This window comes from Pristis pectinata, chromosome 6 (assembly GCF_009764475.1).
Source record: "Pristis pectinata isolate sPriPec2 chromosome 6, sPriPec2.1.pri, whole genome shotgun sequence".
Lineage (NCBI taxonomy): Eukaryota > Metazoa > Chordata > Chondrichthyes > Rhinopristiformes > Pristidae > Pristis > Pristis pectinata.
The window spans coordinates 22290846-22316261 of record NC_067410.1 but is presented as its reverse complement, the minus strand read 5'-3'; the positions used below and the strand labels follow the sequence as shown (position 1 = coordinate 22316261).

The following is a 25416-nucleotide window of genomic DNA, read 5'->3' as shown; positions in this document are numbered from 1 at the left end:
CTCGTGTGCGGCTCTCGGCTGGTGACACTGGATTGTTAAAAATAGATAGATGCTGATGGAATTATGCAATGACCCTGTTCTGCACAGAGGCAAAGAATAAAACATATCAATAGAGCGGTAATATTGCGCAAGTGGAGAAGCCCGGCGATTTAACGCTGTTATTTCGATCCTGTCACAAACAAATCCAGTAGCGCGCCTGCGCTTCGCAGCAGCCGCTCACGCGCTCCGGGTTGTTGGCGACGTTCGGCTGACGTCAGCGCGCCTCGGGTTTGCGCCTGGAGCAGCAGCATCAGCAGCAGCAGCAGCAGTAGCGCCGAGATGCGGGGACGCGGCTGAAGGTGCGGGTGGTCGGCGGTCTTTTTTTCCCCCCCCTTAATTTAAAAAGAAACCCTGAATGGATGAAGCTGCCGCCCTGGGGGGCTGCTGTGCGAGACGCGTCGGGGGAATCTGTGGCGGCAACGGCTGCGTCAGTCGGGGCTGTGCTCTGTACGGCGAGTCCCCGCCGTGTGCCGGTAAATTGAGCCGTTAATTTTCGTGTCCGCCCCCTCACACCGACCACCCCCTCCCCCTCACCACACACACACGTACACATCCCAATGGAGCCTCAAGCTGAGGCGAGCGGGAACCCGCGGGTGACTGAGGTAACCGCCGCCGTCGGTGAGGACGCCGGAGCCCCGAGGCTGGCGGGGGGCGGCGAGGTGGCGGTCGGCTCCGAGGATTGTCCCGAGTGCAGCGCCGCCGGAGGAGAGGAGGAGGAGGAGGCCGAAGCCAGCGACAGCGGCGCTTGCACCAACATGGACTCTGCTGCAGTGATGCTGAGGAGGAGGAGGCGGCGGCGACAGCAGCAACGGCAGGAGGCAGCCCCCGGCGCCAAGCCCCCGGCCCAGGATTACCCACGGGTCACCCAGAGGTTCGTCCGGCGGATGGTGCCGCTGTCGTCGGCAGGGGACAAACCCGCAGCCGAAGGATCAAGCACCGAGAGCCAGGTTGGGAAGAAAGGCAGCGCGACCGAGAGTGTCAGTGCCGACGAAGAGAAAGAGAGCAGAGCGGGCGACAGCGCACCCAAAGAGCCGCCGGATAGCTCCAAGGACCTCGCCAAGTCCAAGAGTGACGAGAACGAGGAAGAAGCCGAGATGAAAGCGGTCGCCACTTCACCCGATGGCAGATTTCTCAAGTTCGATATCGAACTTGGAAGAGGCTCCTTCAAGACGGTCTACAAGGGTCTGGACGCGGAGACGTGGCTCGAGGTCGCCTGGTGTGAGCTTCAGGTAAGGTGCTTTAAGCTTGCAGTCTGCGCTTGTAAAACAACTGGCGGCCTTCGTGTTATTACTTATTGTAAAATAAAACCTAATTCAGTTTAGTTAGAGAAATACCTAGGATTAATTGCAACTCCCCTTGTATGTTACTTATTTTAAGTCGGTTCACTCGTGTTGTAGCGATGTGTGTCATGCAATTACCTAACATCTGAATTGCTGTGTAATCAAGAACGTCTCTGCAATAAATCGTAATTCATCGGATATGTGAGCAGATAGCAAACGAATTTTTTAAAAATTCTAGTAACCTGTTACTTGTATAATCCAACCTGGTGATCTCACCAATCCTATAAATATGCTTAATGGCTTCGTGCATCGGCGGATAGATGCGCATCGATATCGGTTGTGCAGGGTTGAGATTGGAAAGTTTGCGTCAAAAGAAATAATCTGGGAAACCACATGATCGTGCCTTGTTTTTTGCACGGGTCTGTGTAAAATACAGATATAAAACGGGAGCAATAGTCGCTCCCTGACTTTAATCTCCGTGAAGTTTAAGTGATTGCAATAGCCTGAGAGAAAATGTACCTGAAGTCTCTTTATTGCCTCCCTAATGAAGTTAAACTGCACCATACAGCATTCAGTGCTTTGTTCGAAAGAAATGCTAAATTATCGTAATGAAATCGTCGTTTAAAATGTGTCTAGTACATGAATTGGTGGTGTATCTTTGAACGTAATCTCAGGTTGGACGCGATGAGGTTAGTTTCTTCTGGTTTTATCGCTTTAGAGGGAAAAGCAGAATGCGCAGTAGTTGCTCGGTTGCGTTATAAGCGGGTAATTCGTTTAATAAAACCGTCCTATTTAATTTCTTGTGTTTAGAATATTGACACAATTAAAATTATTGGTGTTAAACTTTTGTAGAGAAATACTGTAGTAAAAGCATGAGGGTTCTTCCATTTCTTTTACTGGTATTGGTCAGATTCTGAAAGCATAATTAGATATGTTTTCTAGAACACGCGTGACGATGATGCTGTCCAGATTATTATGGAGCATTACATAAGTAATACATTCCAATTTCTTAAGATTACGTGCAACGTAAGCTTGAAATTCCATTTGCAGCTTCCAAGAGATCAGTGTAAATCACGAAAATATTTCGGGTGAATGTGAAGAACTTTCCAATCGTTGGTCCGGATTTATTTCATTGATTTACAATATTTTCTCGCCTTCCTGCAAGAGTCTATTTTCAGTTTGTTCCATTATGCCTTGTGTCCATTTTAGATTTGAGAGTAGGAGTTTTTGATCTCTGGGTAAACTGAATTCTTAAAGTATTTAATAAATCGCTTTACCACACAAGGAAGTAACATGCATCTCTTCAGAGTTCCACTTTTGCTCTCCTACTTTGAGTTGTACACCTTTGTTGAAGTAACAATGCACACTTCATCTGCTGTTGCATAGTATAATGATTATGGCTGTGTTGACTTAATATGTATCTCGACAAATTTAATACAGAAGCAATGTGTTTATTTTTCTGTATTATATATGGTCTTCTAATTTAAACAATGTAGTTAGTTCTGAAGTGGGTTGAATGGGAACTGGTACATTATTGCGCTCCCAGCCACAGGCTTTGGATATACCTAGTTGAACATTTTCTTCCACTTTTTTGTGGGGTGTTGATTATTAACAGTACTTGTAGCAGCATGCTAAATGGCATGAAAGGTGGGTGGGAAAGAGGCCTGTGAGGAGATGGGGTTGATCTTCTATAAGCATCATGGAATGGCTGTAATTAGAAAGGAGGCTATTTGGTCTGTTGGGTGCATACTAGTACAATGTGAGAACAGTGCATCTAGTCAAGCTCCCATAGCCCTGCAAATTTCTTTTCTGATGCATATCCATCTCTTTTGAATGTTGCATATGAATCTGCCTCTGTTACTAATCCTGGCTGGGCATTCCAGACCCCCCTGCCTGTTAATGCTTTTTAATAAAAAGTTCTCGAGATCCAGAACTAGTTCTTCCATTCCCTCTCAAACCGAGGTGGAGATTTGTGGAGTGTACTCGCTTGCCCTGATGAGTTTTTCAATTGAGCGAGGATGTTCCATGCACATCTTTCAAAGCTGCCACTATTCAGCAATTTGGGGCTCAGTGGTTGCAATCTTCCTGTTTGGTGCATTCGCAAAAGGATGATATCAATACAAACCTCAAAGATCCCAAGATAATTGATTGCTATCCAAGTAGTGCAGCTTCCCTAGTCTTTTTTTTTCTTGAAGACTCCAATTCTGGAGAATAACCTGCAGCATAGATTCTGGGTGTGATTTAACATTCATACCATCTCCTTCAGTGAGCTGTGAAGTGTAGGAATGAGGTAGCTGTTTTAACCCAGAGAATGTGATCAGGAGTTGTAATTTTGAGTAATGGCAGGTAGTCAGAAGTTTTGTATCTCTTGATCTAAAGTTATGCATAGCACATTATTGTAGCTGACTAACCATAATAGGTATTGAAAATGTTTTAGAAAACAAGTGTTTACCAAATTAGGGAACTTTTAATCATTACTCAGTACTTGCTGATCTCTGCTTCGTCTTGATGCTGTGTAGCTATTGACACTATGTAACGATGAACTGAAAAATTGTAAGGTTATGGAGGTTTGACATAGGTGATCAAGGAAACGGTTTGCACGAAGATCAGAAGAAATGTATGTAAGCAAGTGCATCATTTTAATATTCATTTTTATATATAACTTAAATTTTGCCTCTAGGTAGGTGTTGCATTTTAATTTTCACTCAAATTTGTTAGGCTGGTAAGCGTGAGCAGTGATGGTTTTTTGAGTTCTTGTTGGTGCCTTTGTTTTCATATCTGCAGTGAAATATAATTAATTTTTTTCACTATTGAATAATTGACCTGAGTAATCCAAACATGAATATTCTAAGCTTTTGAGTAAAACTTTTTTTCTCTGAATTTCTCGTGCTCTGTAGTGTTCTTGAAAAGCAGTTGAACCTGTACAAAGTGGTATAATCATCATTAATGCTGGAATTGCTGTGTTTAGCCTTAAACCTTACTTCAGTGACTTGACCTAGGAAGCAGGTGCTATTCTGCTAAATGCCATGTTTGTGTTAATTAGTTTTTTTTCCAGTAAAAGGGATTGGATAATTGGTATTGTGAGTGGATGCTACCTTCTATTTTGGCTAAGAAGAAAAGGATTAAGCAGATGGTGAAAAATTAAGGTTGCATTATATGTATTTACATTTTCAGTTGTCAACATGCCTTGATGTATTGTGTTGGTATTTTTGCAGTCTAGATGCTCTTGTTCATGATGGGTATATCTATTTTTGCATCTGAAATAGCTTCTTGTATTCAATTTTTTGAATGCACCTTTGTAAATATAATTCTTATTTGTGTTATTGAAACCTTCAATAAGGTACATATCAGCTGGGGAAATAAATCCTGAAAAGTTCCCTGCATCTGCTTTCAGTTGTTGAAACAAGCTATCCCTATATTGACATAAAATGTCACATGTAAACATGCACAAACTTCTGCATATTAGTATTTCCAAAAGTCTCTTGGAACAGGAAGAACCTATTTCAGGACAGTATGACTGCTATAAGCCACAGGAGGTTAGATGTCTCCATGACTCTGTGCCTTCATTGTTGCACAGCTTATGCACTTAGCTTGTTGTCTCAAAGCATACTGGTACACAACAGTTCTGGTCAATTTCTGGAATTGTGAAGCACCAACTCTTGTACTGTCTATCCACTCAGCTACAGTTAGCCACCTTTTTCTGCAGGTATCAGTACACAGTCCACTATAAAAGCCAACTGGTGCACAATGTTGTGGTTGTATGTTCTTTTTCACTAAACTCAACTTGCCCATCAAACCAATGTTTCCTGAATCTATATGAGCTCACTACAATTGATTGCATTGTTTAGAATGTTTTTCCCCCAAAACTTAAATTAGTTCAATGCCGCAAATTCCCCTATGCTCTCTCAATTTCTATAAATGTCACTTCTTCACCTACCTCCCTTTTTAAAGCCTTCACAAATTTTCCTAAGCACATACCCTAACTCAGTATTCTATTCCCTTTTACTCTTTGCAGTGTATTTTATCAATAAGATTTGAAATAGCATGGAGCAGTGTTTTAAAAACTTTTAACCATATTTCTGTTCTTTCCAATTTGAATTTTCTTTACCTTTTAAAATTTTTTTCCTTGGTATGAGGATTGCAGGTGAAAGTACAAAGGAAACAACTATCAATAGTTTGGGAGACGAATTTTAAAACTGATTAAAGATTTTTAATTAGTACTTTTGCCTTTGTCTCTAAATTGAGATCTAGATTGAGTTTTTCAGGTTGCATTGGTGGCTGAGGTAATTTGCTGCATCAGTGATATGCTGCAACTTGACAACTAGTTATGTTCTTCAAGTTAGCTGATACAATTGCTTACCAGATTTGAGTGTTTGCCTCTTCCAAGTGGTGCTACTGGCAATTGAACTGTGTACTGAAATGAAAAGAGTGCATCAGTTGATCTATTCTAATATTAAACATTTGGTCATAATCTGTACTTCCATTAAAATGTTGAAAAATTCAATAGGAAAGCAGCTGAGTCATTGTCCTTCTGTGGATTCACCTCCATAATTTCATGCAAGTCTCGATGGCAAGTCTTCAGATGCAAGAACCATAGTAGATTGTGTTTCTGAGTAAACACTACTATGATTTTTAAAATTCCTGTTTGTTTTCAAATCCTCCTTTGTTGTTTTTATCGCTGTAATTGCCTCCAGACCAAAAATGGAGACATTGGCACTTTTCTGGTTCTTGTCCCATCATCACAGTGAGGTTTACTTGCTGTATTGTTGGTGGCAGCTGCCAAATATTTTAAGTTGTGGAATGAAATCCCTAAACCCCTTAGCTTCTACCTTTCCTGCTCCTACTTGCCTCTTTGACCAAGCTTTTGACTGTCTTCTCTAAATTCTCCCTAAGGTTCAAGAATTATTGTTTGATAAAAATCCCGTGAAATGTCTTGGAATGCTTTGCCATTTTATGACTCTGCATAAATGAAAAGTAAAGAACTGCAGATGCTGGAAATCTGGAAGAACAACAGAACATGCTGGAGATGATGATCAGGCGAAGCAAAATCCATGAAGAGAGCTCCCACATCATTGACCACTTATCAGAACTGCCACTGCAGTAGTTAACCAATTAAGTTATTTTAACAATTTGTAGGAGTGAACATGGAGTAAAAATGCAATAAAAAGGATCTTTCCCCTAAATTTTGATCGTGTTCAAAAACACAATCAGCATTCAGACAAACTAGTATTATTGATAATGATAGGGAAGAAATCTATGACTTTGGCATTCTGAAATGCATAAAATTTAAGCATTGGTTACAGCTAAAGGTGCTTGCACCATTAATTGATTTGTTTTGAGTATATAGTAAATCAAAAGGCGATTGGGATGGATTAAGTAGGAACAATTTCTTAAGCATATTTTGTGACCATTCTTAAAAGTATCAGAGCCAGTTTTGGGAACCAGATTTGCTATTTCTCTAAAGTATAACTAAACCTTAGTTGGCAACTTATTAAAGATGTTAAGCTTGTAGTGTTTCTGGGAATGTTAAAGGAAGGTAAACCACAAAATTATTTTGTTCCACAAAATAGAACAAGGATTAGCTTATCTTGCTCTCAAATATCTACATATCACAGCATGAATAAATTGTTTGAATGATCCTTCATGTTTCCAAAAAGATATTAGTTGGATATTAGAAGGATATTAGAAGGAATTCTTGGCATTGTTGAACATATACTGTGCACTTGGTTATTTAGCAAAACTAACAAGGTTATGACTAAATATATATTTACAAAAAAATAGAGCCGCTGGCAAGTAAGTTCACATTGCTAAGATGGAAAGTAATGTTCCCTTGAGCATTTAGTGCTGGCTGAAGTTATTAGACTAATAGTGTTTATGATTGTGGTAACAATGCACCTGGTGTTCTGGGTAATGTGCAAGATTTGCAAGCCAGAACTCCTGAAAACATTTGATTATAAGCAGTACTTCAGCTTGTATGATGCCAAGTAGTTTCTACTTCACATTGATGCTAAATTTTTATAATATTATCTTCCTCACAGATTCTGAATTTAATTTGCATTTGAACTATGATTGTATTGTTAAGTGAAACAGCTTTGCATTGATACTACATTTTAGACATTAGTTGCCTTAAATGCATGTGGATCAATGTAATTTTTGATAAAGTATTTAAGATTCTAAAAATTTATGTGGGGGCTGGATTCCTTCTGAAAACTTGTATTATTAGATTGTTGGGTGTGAGAGGGTGGCTGGGCTATAGTGGTAGAGGATTTCTGTTAATCTCATGTGGCAATTGAGTTTATAGCCTCTTCTTGTCATTGATTTGCTGGAATTACTTATTGACCTTTTGCTGGCTATCATTTACCTGGATTTTGTAATACCAGCAATGAAACTACCACCCGTCATTGTTATGGAGTAAATTAGACAGCACCTTCCAATATTTTCAAACTAGTGTTAAAATGTGGTAGTTGGGAAGTGTTGTCTGATCTGCATGCTCCTGCATAAGCTTCACTAAAATTTTCCACTGAGGACTTGATGTTGCATGAAAGGTGTGATATTCACCAATTAGCCACATACTAAATGTCCCAGAATAGATTGGGGTTTGTGATTTGGATTGTAAGTGAATTTTTAAAGTGACTCCTTATTACTACCAAACAACTCTAGTGCTGAAAATGAACTTCTACATGTTGAGTAATAATCCAGTAGGCTTTATTATTCAAGATTTTGTTGGGACTTAACTTTTCTTTTCCTGTTGTTATCTTTATTTCCATCTTTTATATTGATCTCTGTATATAACTTTTTTGTTCTAACTTGCACTTCCGGATTTAGGCTCTGCATCTCAGTGATCTTGTGATCTTATTCAAACCAAGTCTGCTTTAGAGCATGCTTATACACTCAATGGTAGTAAGTTGCAACGTAAATGCCCATGGGCAGCTATTAACCAAAATGAAATGGTTTGTTCACAACTGGGCTATTATTTTTATGCTGCTATTAAATTGCACCTTTAACCTTTATGTATGGTGTTTGCATGTTGTTAATTGAAAACCAGATAACTCTACTTCAAAAAAAACACTTGGCATCCTTTTAATCATGAAGGTTATAACTCGGACAACTGTCAACTTATGTTCCAAGCCAGTCTGTGAGGCACTAAGCACACTCTTTGATAATGAAGTTGATATCCACTGAAAGATGAAGGAAATTTTGAAGGCAAATAGGATATTAGGTTAAAGGATGATTTGGTGTATAATTTAAAGAAAAACTACTATGTACATAGGTTTAGGGTAAAATAGATGAGTTTGGGGGCGATTTGATTGCTGCTTAAATTGATTAAAAGACTAATGATTTGAAATGGATTGTATGGTTTTAACTTGACAGCTTTGCATGCATGGTATCTCTAACAGTATAGCACTCCCCATGTACTAAATTCTTTTCAGCCAAGATAAATTGGTTTGGACAGAGCAAATTCAAAGGTAGTGTAGCGGTTAGCATAACGCTATTACAGCAGCAGCGACCCGGGTTCAATTCCAGCCACTGTCTGTAAGGACCCATGTCTGTGTGGGTTTCTTCCCACATTCCAAAGATGTACAGGTTAGGAAGTTGTGGGCATGCTATGTTGGCGCCAGAAGCATGGCGACACTTGCAGGCTGCCCCCAGAACGCTCTACGCAAAAGATGTATTTCACTATGTTTTGATGTACATGTGACTAATAGTTATGTTATTATTGTCACATGTACTGAGGTTCAGTGAAAAATTGTCTTGCATGCCATCCATATAGATAATTTCATCACAGTGCATTGAGGTAGTACAAGGGAAAACAATAACGAAGTAGAATAAAGTGTTACAGTTAGAGAAAATGCAGTGCAGGCAGACAATAAGATACAAGGCCATGATGAGGTAGATTGCCAGGTCTAGAGTCCATTCTTATCGTACCGGGGACGACTAAATAGTCTAATATTAAATGGCATGATAGAAGCAGTCCTTGAGCCTGGTGGTACGTGCTTTCAGGCTTCTGTATCTTCTGCCCAATGGGGGGGGGGGGGGGTGAAAGAAGAGTGTCCGGGATGGGTGGGGTCTTTGATTATGTTGACTGCTTTACTGAGGCAGTGAGAGGTATAGACAGTCCATGGAGGGGAGACTGGTTTCCCTGATGTGCTGAGCTGTGTACACAACTCTCTGCAGTTTCTTGTGGTCTCAAGCAGAGCAGTTGCTATACCAAGCTGTGATGCATCTGTATAGGATGCTTTCTATGGTTCATCTATAAAAAAAATTGGTGAGGTGAAAGGGGACATGCCAAATTTCTTTAGCCTTCTGAGGAACTAGAGGCACTGGTGCACTTTCTTGACCATAGAGTCTGTGGTTGGACCAGGACAGGCTATTGGTGATGTTCACTCCTAGGAACTTGAAGCTCTCAACCTCAAAACTTGGAGCAGGGCTTGTCCAAATGTTCTACCATTAATAACTTGCATGTGTGCATGCTTATTGAAGGTTAATGTTCTAAGTTGACACGTGTCTTCCATGGTCAATTTTGAGTAGAATTGCAGAAAATACTGAAAATCTGCCGAGTACATACTTTCAAAAATGCCTTAGTTAATGGCAAGTGCAATCATATTGGACAAGTGCTGGTGAAGTATTGCATCAGAATTATATAAGATGAAAAAAACTGGAAAGATTTCAGTTCAGAATGCCTTTTGTGGATAATGAGGTCATTTTGGCCTTGTGGGAGAGGTTAAAAGTCACTGAAAGGGAGCTGTTTGGAAAAAGTACTGATTTGGAAGTCAGCAAATTCAAAATTTAAGGGCAGGGGTTCCTAATGCTTTATAGGGATTGAATCCAAATGACCACTTACAAGAACAATTAAAGGAAGGTGTTGAGAGAACAGGATTTGGTCACGAGGCTTAAATGATGTCTTAAAGCATATAGGTATGAAAGAGAACCTCAAATTGGGCTCAGTGATGGGCAGAGGGAACAAAACTGGAACAAAGAACTGAATCAATTTCTTTCTATCACTGGAGACAAATATTCAGCAAGTCAGGCCACATCTGTTGTGAAAGAAACAAGTCATAGTTGTACAGCATGGAAACAACCTTCAGCCCAACTTGTCCATGCTGACTGAGAGTCCCATCTGCCTGTCTTTTGCCCCATAACCTTTTATCCTCCTATCCATGTACTTACCTGGATAGCTTTTGAATGTTGCTAATGTGTCTGCCTCAATACAATTTATGGCAGCTCATTTCAAACAGGCACCACCCTTTGTGTGCAGAAGCTGCCCCTGATGTCCCTTTTTCAATCCGGAGAAGTGTGAGGTGGTACACTTTGGAAGGACAAACTTCAGGGCAGAGTACAGGGTAAATGGCAAGGTACTTGGCAGTGTAGAGGAGCAGAGGGATCTGGGGGTTCATATTCACAGTTCACTGAAAGTTGCCTCACAGGTGGATAGAGCAGTTAAGAAGGCCTATGGGATGTTAGCTTTCACAAGTCGTGGGATTGAGTTTAAGAGCCGCCAAGTGATGATGCAGCTTTACAAAACTCTAGTTAGACCACACTTAGAGTACTGTTCAGTTTTGGTCGTCGCATTATAGGAAGGATGCGGAGGCGTTGGAGAGGGTGCAGAGGAGATTTACCAGGATGCTGCCTGGATTAGAGCATATGGAATATGAGCAAAGGCTTAAGGTGCTAGGGCTTTATTCACTGGAAAGGAGGAGGATGAGAGGAGACATAATAGAGGTATATAAAATATTGAGAGGAATAGATAGAGTAGACAGCCAGCGCCTCCTTCCCAGGGCACCAATGCTTAAGATGAGGGCATGGCTTTAAGGTTATGGGTGGGAGGTTCAGGGGAGATGTCAGGGGGAGGTTTTTCACCCAGAGAGTGGTTGGTGCATGGAATGCACTGCCTGGGGTGGTGGTGGAAGCAGATACATTGGACAGGTTCAAGGGTTTGTTGGATAGGCATATGGAGGAATGTGAGATAGAGGGATATGTGGGAGGAAAGGGTTAGATAGTGTGAGGGTGGTTTGATGGACGGCACAACATGGTGGGCCAAAGGGCCTGTTTTGTGCTGTGTGGTTCTATGGTTTAAACCTTTTGCCTCTGATCTTAAACCTGTGCCCTCTTGTTTTAAGCACCCTTTTCCTGGGAAGAAGACTGTGTGCTTTCACAAAAAGTGATGATCTTTTAAGTTGCAGAGAAGGGGGAGGGCTGGAGAGAACAAATCTGTTTTTAGCTAACCTAGCTGTTGAATTTTGGAGCTAAAATGTTAACTAATCATAGCTTTCTTCACAGCTCAGCATATTATATCTTAATTGGGTTCTAATTCAGTTCTGTCCAAATTTATGACCACATTGCACTTTTTGATTCTGATCAAATGCCTGGATCAGGTTTCTACAGTCTGCAACTAGCAATTTGAAAACTTTGTGGAGAGGAACTTTAGTCACATTCACAACTTCATCTCTTGCATCTGGGAAGAGCAGAACATGTTATGTCTGACACAGTAATCGTGACCATGAAAAAAGGAGTTGAAGCCATATCCAGTAACTGTAGATGCAGTTTGACACCAGGATGTATCAACCGCATCTTACCAGTGAGTAGTCTCAAAGCTTTTCCCCTAAATCTGGAGAGACAATGGATGTGATCTTCCCTATGTGTCAACTGCAAGTGAAGTTATGCACCAATCACCATGTATGGACTTTGATTTCATCAGTTGAAGATGCTGATGGAGCATCCTTCTCAAATTTGGCTGCCAAGAGAAATTGATCTCCGTCTTTCATCTGCTGAATGATGGCATGCAAGCTGTGATATTAATGACAGCTGACCCAATCCCAGTGCAGGATGATGTTAAACAAGGCTGCAACATTGCTTCAGTTTTTTTCTCAATCTTGCCCCAATGCTGGAACTTCACTTCAGTAGGAAGCTTGGAAGTGGCCTAATCAACAAGACAAATGGGTAGCCATTGATGAAATCTGCCATTGCATTCAGTGCACCAGCACGGTCTTTGGTTTTCGAAGAAGATCAAGGTGGTCTCCCTGGCCCAAAATTCATAGTCCACCTGGCTAAATTGATCTCTGTTCTCTTGTATACTTTGAGATGTGAATTATCTGTAATATCTCAAAGCATCAATGCTATCTCCACGAAATCCTCCAAATCTACTGTAAAACAGATATTAGCATCCTCTCCTATGCCAACTCTATCATTTAAACCCTAATTACCCTTAGGCAGCTCCAATGGACAGGTCCTGTCATTTGCACGCAGTTTGGAAGTCCTCCTTTAGTGTCAGAACCCATATAATTTGAGTAGAAGTATTATCTTTGACCTGAGGACTGTACAAGGAGGGTGCCTACTATGAAATTATTCAGTGTTCCTGCCCAAGGTTTTGACCTCAGCTGCAGATTGTTGCACTTTAGATATTATGATCATAGAACAATACAGCACACTACAGGCCCTTCGACCCACAATGTTGTGCTGACCTTTAATCCTCTCTTAAGACCATCTAACCCCTTCCTCCCACATATCCCTCTATTTTAAATTCCTCCATATGCTTATTTAGCAATCTCTTGTATTTGACCAATGTACCTACCTCCACCACCACCCCAGGCAGTGCACCCCATGTCCCAACCACACTCTGGGTTTAAAAAAAAACCTCCGTCTGATATCTCCCTTGAACTTCCCACCCATTACTTAGTCATGCCCTCTTGTCTTGAGCATTGGTGCCCTGGGAAAGAGGTGCTGGCTGTCTACTTTATCTATTCCTCTTAATATTTTGTATACCTCTATCATGTCTCCTCTCATCTTCCTCCTTTCCAAAAAGTAAAGCCCTAGCTCCCTTAGTCTCCCCTCATAATGCATACTCTCTAAACCAGGCAACATCCTGGTAAATCTCCTCTGCACCCTTTCCAAAGCTTTCACATCCTTCCTATAATGAGGCGACCAGAACTGGACAGTACTCGAAGTGTGGTCTAACCAGAGTTTTGTAAAGCTGCATCATTACCTCGCGGCTCTTAAACTCGATCCCACGACTTATGAATGCTAACATCCCATAACTTTCTTAACTACCCTATCCACCTGTGAGGTAACTTTGGGATCTGTGGATATGAACCTCCAGATCCCTCTGCTCCTCCACACTACCCAGAATCCTGCCATTAACTTTGTACTCCGCCTTGGAGATTGTCCTTCCAAAGTGTACCACCTCGCACTTCTCTGGATTGAACTCCGTCTGCCACTTCTCAGCCTGGCTCCTGTGGGGTTGCAGTGAGAGTCTGGCGGGTGGGTGGGGCGGATTTTGCCGGGGGTTGGAGAAGCAGTGGGAGTGCATGGGACTGTGCTTGCCAGCTTCTGTGGGGTTGCAGTGAGATTCTGGCAGGTGGTGTTGTGGACAGTGTGGAGGATTCGACAATCCTCCACACGGTACACAACACCACCAACCTTTGTCGTCTGCAAACTTGCCAACCCACCCTTCTACCCCCTCATCCAAGTCATTAGTAAATATCATGAAAAGTGGAGGTCCCAGAACCGATCCTTATGGGACACCGCTAGTCACAGCCCTCCAATCTGCATGCACTCCCTCCATCACAACCCTCTGCCTTCTACAGGCAAGCCAATTCTGAATCCACACAGTCAAGCCTCCCTGGATGCCATGCCCTCTGACCTTCTGAAGAAGCCTATCATGTGGAACCTTGTCAAATGCCTTACTAAAATCCATGTAGGACCACACCTACTGCACTACCCTCATCAATCTGTCTGGTCACCACCTCAAAGAACCCTAACAAGCTTGTGAGACATGATCTTCCCTTCACAAAGCCATGCTGGCTGTCCCTGATCAGACCATGATTCTCTAAATGCCCGTAGATCCTATTTCTAAGAATCCTTTCCAACAGCTTGCCCACCACAGATGTAAGGCTCACTGGTCTATAATTCCCCGGACTATCCCTTACTACCTTTTTTGAATAAGGGGACAACATTTGCCACCCTCCAATCCTCCGGTACCATTCGCGTGGACAACGAGGACTCAGATCCTAACCAACGGTTCAGCAATTTCCTCCCTTGGCTCGCGGAGCAGCCTGGGGAATATTCTGTCGGGCCCCGGGGACTTATCTGTCCTAATATTTTCGAACAACTCCAACACATTCTTCCTCTTGATATCTACGTGCTCCAGAACATTAACCTTACCAACACTGTCCTCAGCGTCAAGGCCCCTCTCCTTGGTGAATACTGAGGAGAAGTATTCATTGTGGACCTCACCCACTTCCACAGCTTCCGGGCACATCTTTCCACCTTTGTCTCTAATCGGTCCTACCTTTACTCTCGTCATCCTTCTGCTCTTCACGTATGTAGAAAAAAGCCTTGGGGTTTTCCTTAACCCTACTCGTCAAGGCCTTTTCATGTCCCCTCCTTGCTCTCCTTAGCCCCTTCTTAAGTTTCTTCCTTGCTACCCTATATCCCTCGAGCCCTATTTGATCCTTGCTGCCTACACCTTGTATATGCTGCCTTCTTTCTCCTAACTAGTTGTTCCACCTCTTGTCACCCATGGTTCCTTCACCCTGCCATTCCTTCTCTGCCTCACCGGGACAAATTTATCCCTAACATCCTGCGAGAGATCCCTGAACAACAACCACATCTCCATAGTACATTTCCCTTCAAAAATGTCATCACAATTTACACTCACAAGTTCTAGCCTTGTAGCCTCATAATTTGCCCTTCCCCAATTAAATATTTTCCTGTTTGCTCCTATCCCTGCCCATGACAATGCTAAAGGTTAGGGAGCGGTGGTCACTGTCCCCCAAATGGTCACCCACTGAGAAATCTGTCACCTGACCCAGTTCGTTACCTAATACTAGATCTAATATGGCATTCCCTCTAGTCGGCCTGTCAATATACTGTGACAGGAATCTGTCCTGGACACACATAACAAACTCTGCCCCGTCTAAACCTTTGGTACTAAGCAGGTGCCAATCAATATTTGGGAAGTTGAAGTCTCTTATGGTAACCATATTATTATTGCACCTTTCCAAAATCTGCCTCCTAATCTGCTCAGTATGCTTGCTTCTACAAGGGGACCTATAGAATACTTCCAGTAGAGTAATTGCTCCTTTCTTGTTCCTAACTTCCACCCATACTGACACTAGAGAGGATCCTTCTACATTATCCACCCTTTCTGCAGCTGTAACAGTATCCCTGACCAGTAGTGTCACCTCTCCTCCTCTTCTCCTCACCCCCCCCACCCCCACTATCCCTTTTAAAACACTGAAATCCAGGAATATTCATATCCATTCCTGCCCTGGTGACAGCCAAGTCTCTGCAAGAGCTGCAATATCATAGTTCCATGTATTTATCCAAGCTCTCAGTTCACCACCCTTATTCCTGATGATGCTTGCATTTAAGTAAATGCACTTTAGCCCATCCACCTTACTACTTTTATACTTTATACTCTGCTTCTCCTTCCTCAAAGCCTCTCTATATTGTTAGATCTGACTTTACTCCATGCACTGCTTCCACTGACCTACCCCTCTGGTTCCCATCCCCCTCATAAACTCATATAAACCCTCCTGAACCACACTAGCAAACCTGCCTGCAAGGATATTGGTCCCCCTCGAGTTCAGGTGTAACCCGTCCATTCTGTACAGGTTCCACCTTCCCCAGAAGAGATCCCAATGATCCAAAAATCTAAAACCTTGCCCCCTGCACCAACTCCTCAGCCATGTATTCATCTGCCATTTCCTCCTATTCTTACCTTCACTATCACATGGCACTGGCAGCAATCCTGAGATTGCTACCCTTGAGGTCCTGTTCTTCAGCCTTCTGCCTAGCTCCCTAAACTCGCTCTGCAGGACCTCATCCCTCTTTCTACTTAGGTCGTTGGTACCAACATGTACTATGACTTCTGGCTGCTTTCCCTCCCGCTCAAGAATGCTGTGGACCTGATCAGAGACGTCCTGGACCCTGGCACCTGGGAGGCAACATACCATCTGGGATTCTTGCTCACGTCCACAGAACCTCCTGTCTGTTCCCCTGACTATTGAGTCCCCTATCACTATTGCCCCCCTCCTCCTCCCTTCCTTTCTGAGCAGCAGGACCAGTCCCAGTGCCAGAGACCTGACTTCTGCTACTTGACCCCTGTAGGTCATCCCCCTCAACAGCATCCAAAGTGAAATACCTGTTATTGAGGGGAACAGCCTCCGGGGTCCTCTGCACTGTCTGCCTGTTCCCCTTCTCTTTCTTTCCCCTGACAGTCACCCATCTCTGTGTCTCCTGGACCTTAGAAGTACCTGCTCTAAAAAAAAAGGTGGGGGGGATGACTGCCTCCTGATGCACAGCATTTACATAGCTCTCTCCCTCCCTGATGTTCCACAGTGTTTGAAGCTGCAACTCCAGCTCATCAATTCTGAGCCGAAGTTCCTCAGCCTCGTGCACTTACTGCAGATGTCACCGTGGTCCACAGCAAGGTCCACTAGCTCCCACATCATACAGCTGCAGCACATTGCCTTGCCCTCCATCTGAACTATTTTCTTCCCTAACTAGCTGTAGTCTAATTAAAAGTTATAATAATAACAGTAAACCTTACCTTTACTTACCAGCTACTCACCAGTGTTGTTGCAGATGGTTTCCGCCTCTTGATGCTGAAGAGAATGATAGATAAGTGGATCTCGCCTCGCCCTTTACTGCTTAAGCCTGTTGAGCCAAAGCCCAGTCATTTTGCTACCTCTCACTCCGCTGCCCGCTGGTTATGGCAGTCTTTTTAAACTGCTCACACGCTACCTGCTTACATCACGCACCTGCACAGCCTTGCCCCACTATTCCCGATTAGAGAGAAGAAAAACACTTAGCTACTTTGAAGTTCGCTGAAACGAAACCCAAAACATGATGAAAGTTGAAATGGTACAAGTACTTGGCTGAATTGAATGGTACTTCATTCTGGTATCTGACAGCCCCTTTACACCCCCCTCTTACTCCACCCTATGATTGTTGTTAGTTGGTGCACATGGCTTCCATGTGTAGAACTAGTGAGTGTCCTGAAAACCTTGTCTAAAAGCACATTTTCCAGCTCTTAACTGCCTCTATCATGTGGACAGAGGAAATGATTCAAGGGTGTTCTCAAAGATGCATTGAAGAAACTTTGTTATCTCCTGGGAATCTTTGGTCCCTGACTGCTTCATGTATAGAAGGAACAGTCCCTCTGGTATTGAGAACCTTGAGGCCATGGATTGGGAACACACCCCCTGTGTAAGTGGTGGAACCTACTTGCCACCTTACAAACTATCCACCTGCTTGCCTTATCAGACACCACTTGCCTATCTTCAGAAGACTGCAGTTTCCACATTGGCTTCATCAGCCACCTCAGAACCCATGAAACAAAGTTAAAGCAAGTTTTCCTCAATCTAGAGGGACTGCCTAAAAAGAGGATGTTTTGAAACATGCAATACCACATCTAGTGGTGCACAGAACACTTTTTTGATGTCTGTGCCCAAGAAACTATAGGTGGTAGATGGCTTCCAATAGTGAAACTCACTAAAAAGCTGCAGTGTACATCTTCGTACTGCCATTAGATGACATGGTGAGTTGCACACATTTTAAATACATTTTAACTGGCCATGCTGCAATGAAGTTGCAACAAAAATCTTTTAATTGTTTTGCCTATAATGAGCACAGTGATCCTTTTTATACTGTCATCTCATTTTACGCATTTGGTATCTGGAAAATGTGAAATAACTAACAGTGAGTTATCCTATTTAAATGTGAGGAGGGTGAGAAGTCACCTGGAGGACATTTTGGGAATTGCTTTAAAATCAAGATGCAAAAACAAATCCCCAAATCACACAATGTTACGGGTGGTGCTTTTGTTATTTCTCAGCTCTTGTCTTTTTCTAGCAAGCAATGTCATTGTCAGTATGTTAATCAGTAAAATAACTCCATTATATGGAAGTGAAATACAGATATATTTAGACTGCTTTTGGAAGTTAGTAAGCTTCAGAGACTGCTCCATTATCTTGGGCTGAATCTTTACAAAGCAAGTTATGGTGTGAAAGTGAAATCTGGAATTGATCATCAATTTTGAATGTGCTTGTGCTGAATTCTTTGCCAGACAACAATCGAACTGATTATACAGATAACCCAAATTTCTGATAACATTTTAACAAAAGGGAAGAAGCCATTTTAATTTCTTTAGGGTCATGTTAACCAAAATTGACAGTAGTAAACTCAAGTTGTGCACTCAGACTTCCAAAGGGAATTTTCATACAGAATTGGCCAACTAATTTCAAAGCAAAATTTGGATGAAAATGTAAAACCAAATTAACTGAGACTATAAAAAAAATGGGTAATGGTTTGGAAAGACTGAGTGAGAGGGTCACTGCTGCCAAGCCCAAAAGGCTAGTTGAATCAATGGAGGCAAGCCAGAAATTGAAGGATAAATAAATAGGGATAGGATAGGCTGAACAGTAGCTAATGACATTTATATACAAACAATATGAAAATAGTGTAGGAGAGGGAATATGCCATTCATCCTCTTGAGCCTGTTCTGCCATTCAATAAAATCATGGTTGATCTGATTTCTAATCCCAACTCCTCATTGCTGCCTACTTCCAGCAACCTTTCACCCTTTTGCCACTGCCTTAAAAATATTCCAAGACTTCCTCAAAAACTTGCTACCAAGAAAGAATTTTGTTTCAATGAGTGACCCCTGATTTCTTTTTTAAAACTATGACCTCCTCATTCTGTAATCTCCCACGAGGAAATCCTTTCCACATCCATCCTGCCAAGTTCTATCAGGATCTTGTACATTTTAGTCAAGTCCCCTCGTCTAAGCTCCAGTAGATAAAAGCCTAGTCTGCTCAATCTCTTAAGACAACCTGTCCATATCAGTAACTGTCTAGTAAACATCCTCTACGTTGTTTCCAATACATTTGCATTCTTCCTTGAATAAGAAGAACTTTACTAAACATACTTCTCCAGATGTGGTGTCTCAGTGCCATATACAAATGAGGATTCTGTTAGCTTTCCTAATAACTTGCAGTACCTACATGCACTGGACACCCAGATTTTAGAGTCTCTGACCATTTAGGTGGTGTTTTTATTTTCCTTGCCAAAATGGACAATTTCACATTTTCTCACATTGTACTTCCTTTGTCAGATCTTTGGCCACTTAACATGTCTGTATTCCTTGTGTTGTCTTCACAACTAACTTTCCTCATTTGTGTCAACAGCAAATTTAGCAACCATACCTTGGGTGCCTTCATAACCAGGTCATGTGTATAAATGGTAAAAGGGTGAAGTCCTATCACTGATCCCTATGGCATGCTGCTAATTGCATCTTGACAACCAGAAAAAGACACATTTGTGTCGACTCTATTTCCTGTAGTGAGCCAATCTTAAATGCATGTCAAGATGTTTCTTCCTACATAAAGCTTTTACTTATGGTGTGGTACCTTATCAAATGCTTTTCTGGAAATTTGGAAATGCAGAGATTTAAGAGTTCTAAATTTGTGCACAGTCCAATGTAAAACAGCAGTTATCAAAATCAACATAATGTTGAGGAACATTGCAAAAATGGCAAAAGACGAAATGGTAAAATTTTAACAATGCTGTGGACAATCCTTGCATAGTGCCTTCAATGTTCTTGCATTTGAGATGGTGCAGACTAAAACCAAGAGAATAATCCTTGTAAACAGAAACAAGACCTTACTCATAGGCCAGAGCCTTGATTACATCATTAATTAGCATTTCAAAGAATTACTTTGGGGGGGGGGTGCATTTTTAGCCATTGGGTACTTGAAATGGCATGGCACTCTCTATGTGGTATTTGGGAATTCTCTGAACATACATACATACACACAATTAGAAACAAGAGTAAGCCACTTGGCTCCTTGATCCTGCTACTCCCTTTAATAAGAATCTGGCTAATCTCATTCCCATCTCCCTTTGGTAACCTTCCACCTAGTTTATCAGGAAACTATCTGTCCTAAAAATATCTGAAGGCTCTGCTTCTGCTGCCTTTGAGAAAGAGTTCCAAAGACACTTAAGCCTCAGAATATCATTTTGCTTCATCTCTTAAATGAACTTTCCCTTTTGTTTAATAGTAATCCCTATAGAAGAAACATTCTTTCCACATCTGTCTTGTCAAGACCCCTTAGGATCTTGTGTTTTAGTTAAAGCCCCTCCTCTTAACTCCAGTGGATACAAGCTTAGCTTGTCCAACCTTTCCTTATGAGACAACCTATTCATTCTATCAGTCTAGTAACATTCTCTGAACTGCTTCCAGTGCATTTACATACCTAAATGAAATCAGTGCTTATACACATTACTCTAATGTAGCAATAACTGAAACATAAGCTTTCTATTTTTTTTGCATTCAACTTGCCCAGCAATAAACGGAATTCTGTTAGCTTTCCTAATTACTTGCAGAACCTGCATGCTAGCCTTCTGTGAATTGTATGCTGAGTTACCCAGGATCTCTCCATTGCAAAATTCTGAAATCTCCAACCACTTGGGTATTATACTTAAACTGCTTTTTTTGTCTGTTTTGGCAGGAAAAATCACATTTTTCCACACTACTACATTTCAAATTTTTTGCCTGCTTTGCTTGATTAACAGTACAGGCAGCAGAGTGGTTCCTCAAAGGATTTGCAGAATCTGACCCAGGAAATACAAGTTGGAATATTTGGTTTAAAATCAGGTGGTATGAAAACTGTTAAATAAGGGATGAGGAAAAATTATTTCTTAATATTTTTATTACTATTTTATTACAGCAAAATGTTATTCTTAAGAGATGTGTAACTTGACTCGCAAAGCTATATTCAGCCAAGCAAAATTGGAAATGTAAACTTTATAGTATTTTGTTTCAGTATAGATGCTGGAAATATTTTGATCATCTAGTATTTTTGGAGAGAAACAGTTAACAGATGTGTTCCAATGATAGGTCATTAATATGTGATACTAATTGTTTCTCTCTTCACAGTTGCTATCTTACCTGCTGATTTAACCCCTCCCCTCCCCACAATTTTGTCCTATTGTTAATGCTAAATGTAAACAAGCTTATAAGAAAAATAATTCCAGTTCTTGATTTACTTGTACCATCAAATTCTGAATATAAATTCTATACTTAATTTTAACAATAGTAAGAAGAGGAGTGGTGAATGCTTAATGTACAGTGTTGTATAAACAAGTCTTTCTTTACCTATAAACTTTTAGAGAAGACTAAAAGGAAATTGGGACACTCAAATATTCCTCATCTCCATGGAGCATTGTGATCGTGATATAGCTTTTTTTTCCCATTAGATTTTTGAAGGCTATTTTGCTTTTCCTCCCCTGGAATGAAAATTACTGAATGTAAATTTGAATTATATGTGGAATTATAACTGTTTACTTGAATGATGGTTTAAGAAGTTTGTACAGTAAAAACCCTGAAAATCTACTGTTTACAAATTCATATAGTTCAGTACCTATCTCGCGGCACTGGTTCCTGTGCTCCCTTTAAACTCACTAGGGCCATGTGAAAATTTGTGTTATTGCATAATATCTTAAAAAGTATCAAGATATTAATGGGAATAATATCCAATAATCCCAAAAAATGTCATTCTGGCACCATCAATGTCTTAGGTGTTCATTTATCATAGTTTTACTCTATTCACAGTACAAAATACGTCAACCTAAATAAGTGGAAGTTTTATTTAGTTTCCATTTTCTTCCATGTTGAGAGAACGTGGAGCAGAAACTCACTTCTATGAGAGTCAAAATTTAATATTTTTGAGTAAATAGTTTGGGTATTGACGATGGAGAATTGTGGTTAATTTTGAATGCTTCCTATATGCTCACGGACAAGCTTAAGACCTGTAGAAACTATGCACCAAAAAATACTGAAAATAGGGAGAAATGAATGAAATCTGCTTGTTTGAATCTGAATTGTTGAGCAGGTTAACTTTTGGTTTTTGGATGTCTTGAAGGACAGGTTTGGTATAAAATCTCCAAATTTTCTGTTGAAATGAGGCAAAATGGAGAAAAATTATGATATCTATCTGTAATCTAAATTGGTCATTCTAGGTTTTGTTATGTACACCTTTTTTATATGCTGTTAGTGAAACAGCTTTCTGGAATTTCTGGAAAACCATGTAAAAAGAGGTTATGTCTGGGTACTAAGACAATAGAGCTTACTCGGCATCTAATTAGTCATAATGTGAGGAGAAAATAAAGGGAAGGTTTAAGTAAGGAAAAAACATCAATATTTTATATTCCACATTTAAATTCAAAGCATCCAAATTCACTGAAAATGGAGGTATGAAATGGCCTGAAATGTGTTTCTTTTTAAAACAAAAAGGCAGTTCTGTTTGGAATTGAACTTCCTCGTAGCTGATGGTCACTGCTAGTCTTATTGGTTTCTGCTCTTGGATTCCATGTGGAGTGGATTGCAAAGTTCCTGTATTTTCCCAACAACTGTGTGTGAAGGGGAGAAATAAGTTTTGGGTAATGTACACTTTTTAATGAGCTGATTTGAACTTTTTTTTCTGGCAGTTCTGATTTTTAGTTTTACAGTAAGCTTAAAACTTTAACATTTTTGAATATTTTATTACTACTGGATCCGCCTGCAGTGCAGCTTCCATTGTTAAAGCGCTTCTGTAGGATTTACAGTTGAAGTGCAGTATTTCACTGAACAAGTTAGCTTCGCTACTAGGGAATCCACTGAAGGTAAAATTGAGTTTGACCAAGTGAGTGGGAGCAAGTTGAGTGAGTCACTGCACTGAGAAAATCCTGGACACTTTCTTCTTAGGTTTAAATGTTGGAATTCTCTATGTACCTTCCTGATAGGAGCAACAGGAGTTCTAGAAAACTTATTTTCCAAGGCATTTATTGATCAGTAGTTTTATTTGCATGACTTGTATTCTGAAAACAATTACTCATGTTTTCCATTGGAACAAACCAATGTTACAGTGAGTGAGCCAGCTCAAGATTCAACATGCATACAAAAAAGTGCCACGCTTCATGAAGTTCACCCATTGTACAAAATGGTGTTGTCCAACAGTGTTCAAAAGCGATGCTGGAAGAACTCAGTAGGTTAAGCGGCATCCTTGGATGTCTCATATTCTGCTTGGGTAGCTTACAACCCAGTGGTATGAATATTGATTTTTTTTTTACCCCCCCCCCCCCAATTCCCCAGTGCTCTCCTTCCACACACACTTGCCTGTCCACCCAGTTTTCTTCCCCCTTCATTCCCCTCATTTCCCCCCCCCCCACCCCAATGTTATTGCCAATGATACTACCTGACTTTGTTTTGTAGCTGGTCTGGGACTCTAGATTGGCCTGGTATTGTCTCTTGGCATCCCAAGAGGTTTACAAAGGTCGTACCTAGATTTTCTGTATAGGTCAGTGTCACCTGATTGAATGCCTCAGACCTGCACTTCAGTGGGGAGTGGATCCACTCACTTCATCCATGGTTTCCAGTTGGGGAACATTTGGATTTGCTCCTTTGGTAAGGGAGTCTAAAACTAGATGGTATATGTTTAAGGTGAGAGGGTAAAGATTTAAAGGGGACCTGAGGGGTAAGTTTTTCCACACAGTGGGTGATGGGTTTATGGAGTGAGCTACCAGAGAAGCAACAGGGGGGTACAATAACAATGTTTAAAGGACATTTGGACAAGTACACGGATAGGAAATGTTTAGAAGGATATAGGCCAAACATGGGTAAATGGTGTCTAGCTCAGGTACGCACCTTGGCTGGCATGGACAGGTTGGGCTGAAGGGCCTGTTTCTGTGCAATATAATCATTTTGTGGATTACAGTTTTTGTTTCAGTCCTACTTGGGGGTGGGGGAGAGGCTGATAGTATTGATGCTTTTTCCTGCTCTTGTATAGAACCCATATGTTTCATCTTCTCTGCCAATTTCTGCTCACTTTTACATGGTCCATTCCTGACTCTTCCCTTTTATGTCTTCTCTATCACCTCCTTAGGGGATAGGTTAGTGACTCATATTCATTGCAAGCCCACAACCTTCTTGACTACATCTCCTCCCATCCTGTTTCCTTTAAGGATATCATTCTGTTCTCTGGCTCCATTGTATCTTTTTTTTAATTTTCAACATCTAAGTTTTGCAGAGGTGGTCAAGCCTCTGTGGGTACTCTTTGAATAATGCAGTGATAGCAGATTGGCTTTGTGTTAATTTGCCAGTTGATATCAAAGGTGGACCATAAGTGGCATAAAGGCAAACTATTTAGCTTGACCTTGACTTGCTACTATACATAACATTTGAGGAAGTATGCATTGTATACTAGCAAAGTGGTTTTGATTTTGTATTGTTCGAGTCGTTTTGGAGAGCTTGCTGAGAATGGTAGTGGCGTTGTCTAGTGTGTTAAATGTGAGTAATGGCTTGCTTCTCATTGTGGGCTCAAATTAGCAGAACTTGTTTACTGCTTTGAGAATTGTATTGTCAAGGCTGATAACTGGTGACATCCTGTGACCAGACCACAATTTTCTTGACACTGGTCAAGTTATACATACTGCATCTGTAGGGGAGCCCATTTGAATGAATCTGTGGTTGGCTACGGTAGAACATGGGTATAAATAAAAAGAAGAAAATAACAAAAATACAAGGGGGCTACGAATAATGCCGAAAAAGTGATAATGGGAACAATGTCAGGACTTTTCCCAAGATGATATTAGAGTACTCAAAATATATCAAAGAGCAACAGGAAAACAGTTTGCTGCAGCGCACATGTTACAGGCCACCAAATGCTGGGAAGGAGAAAGGAACCAATTTCAGAAGAATAGGTGAATTATGGAAACTATGGGAAAATGGAGCCTCTGTTATGTTAAAATAGAATAGAAACTAACTGTAGGAGGAATGAGGGTATCCTGAATTCTGATTTTTCTCTTAAATTCAGTGCTGGAGTCGTCCCAAGTTTGGAGGATTTTTATTGCAAATTCCAGAAAGCTTTCAGCAAAATTATAGACCATAGTTTAAAGGGGCAAAAGTGCATGGATATGAAATTGCCTTTGGGCTAAGGTGAGCTGTTTCTTTTCAAACTTGAAGTCTGCATTAGAAATCTTCAGCAGTTGATGTTGGGACCTCTACTCAAAGGAATTTGTGTAGTACATTTCGGCATCCAGGGCATATTTTAAGGTTTAC

General features: G+C 41.1%; 1 protein-coding gene across 8 annotated transcripts in view; it reads left to right on the top strand.

Moving 5' to 3' along the window:
• The first annotated feature begins 265 nt into the window (after positions 1-265).
• wnk2 (WNK lysine deficient protein kinase 2) overlaps positions 266-25416 on the top strand; it is a 148581-nt gene continuing 123430 nt past the window's right edge. For 7 of the 8 annotated variants that reach the window (XM_052018418.1, XM_052018417.1, XM_052018416.1 and 4 more), the window contains exon 1: positions 307-1268. In XM_052018418.1, the coding sequence (XP_051874378.1) occupies positions 597-1268 (672 nt within the window). In that variant the 5' untranslated portion in view covers positions 307-596. Of the gene's footprint in view, positions 1269-25416 lie in introns of all 8 variants that reach the window. The other variant, XM_052018422.1, reaches the window with a different exon arrangement.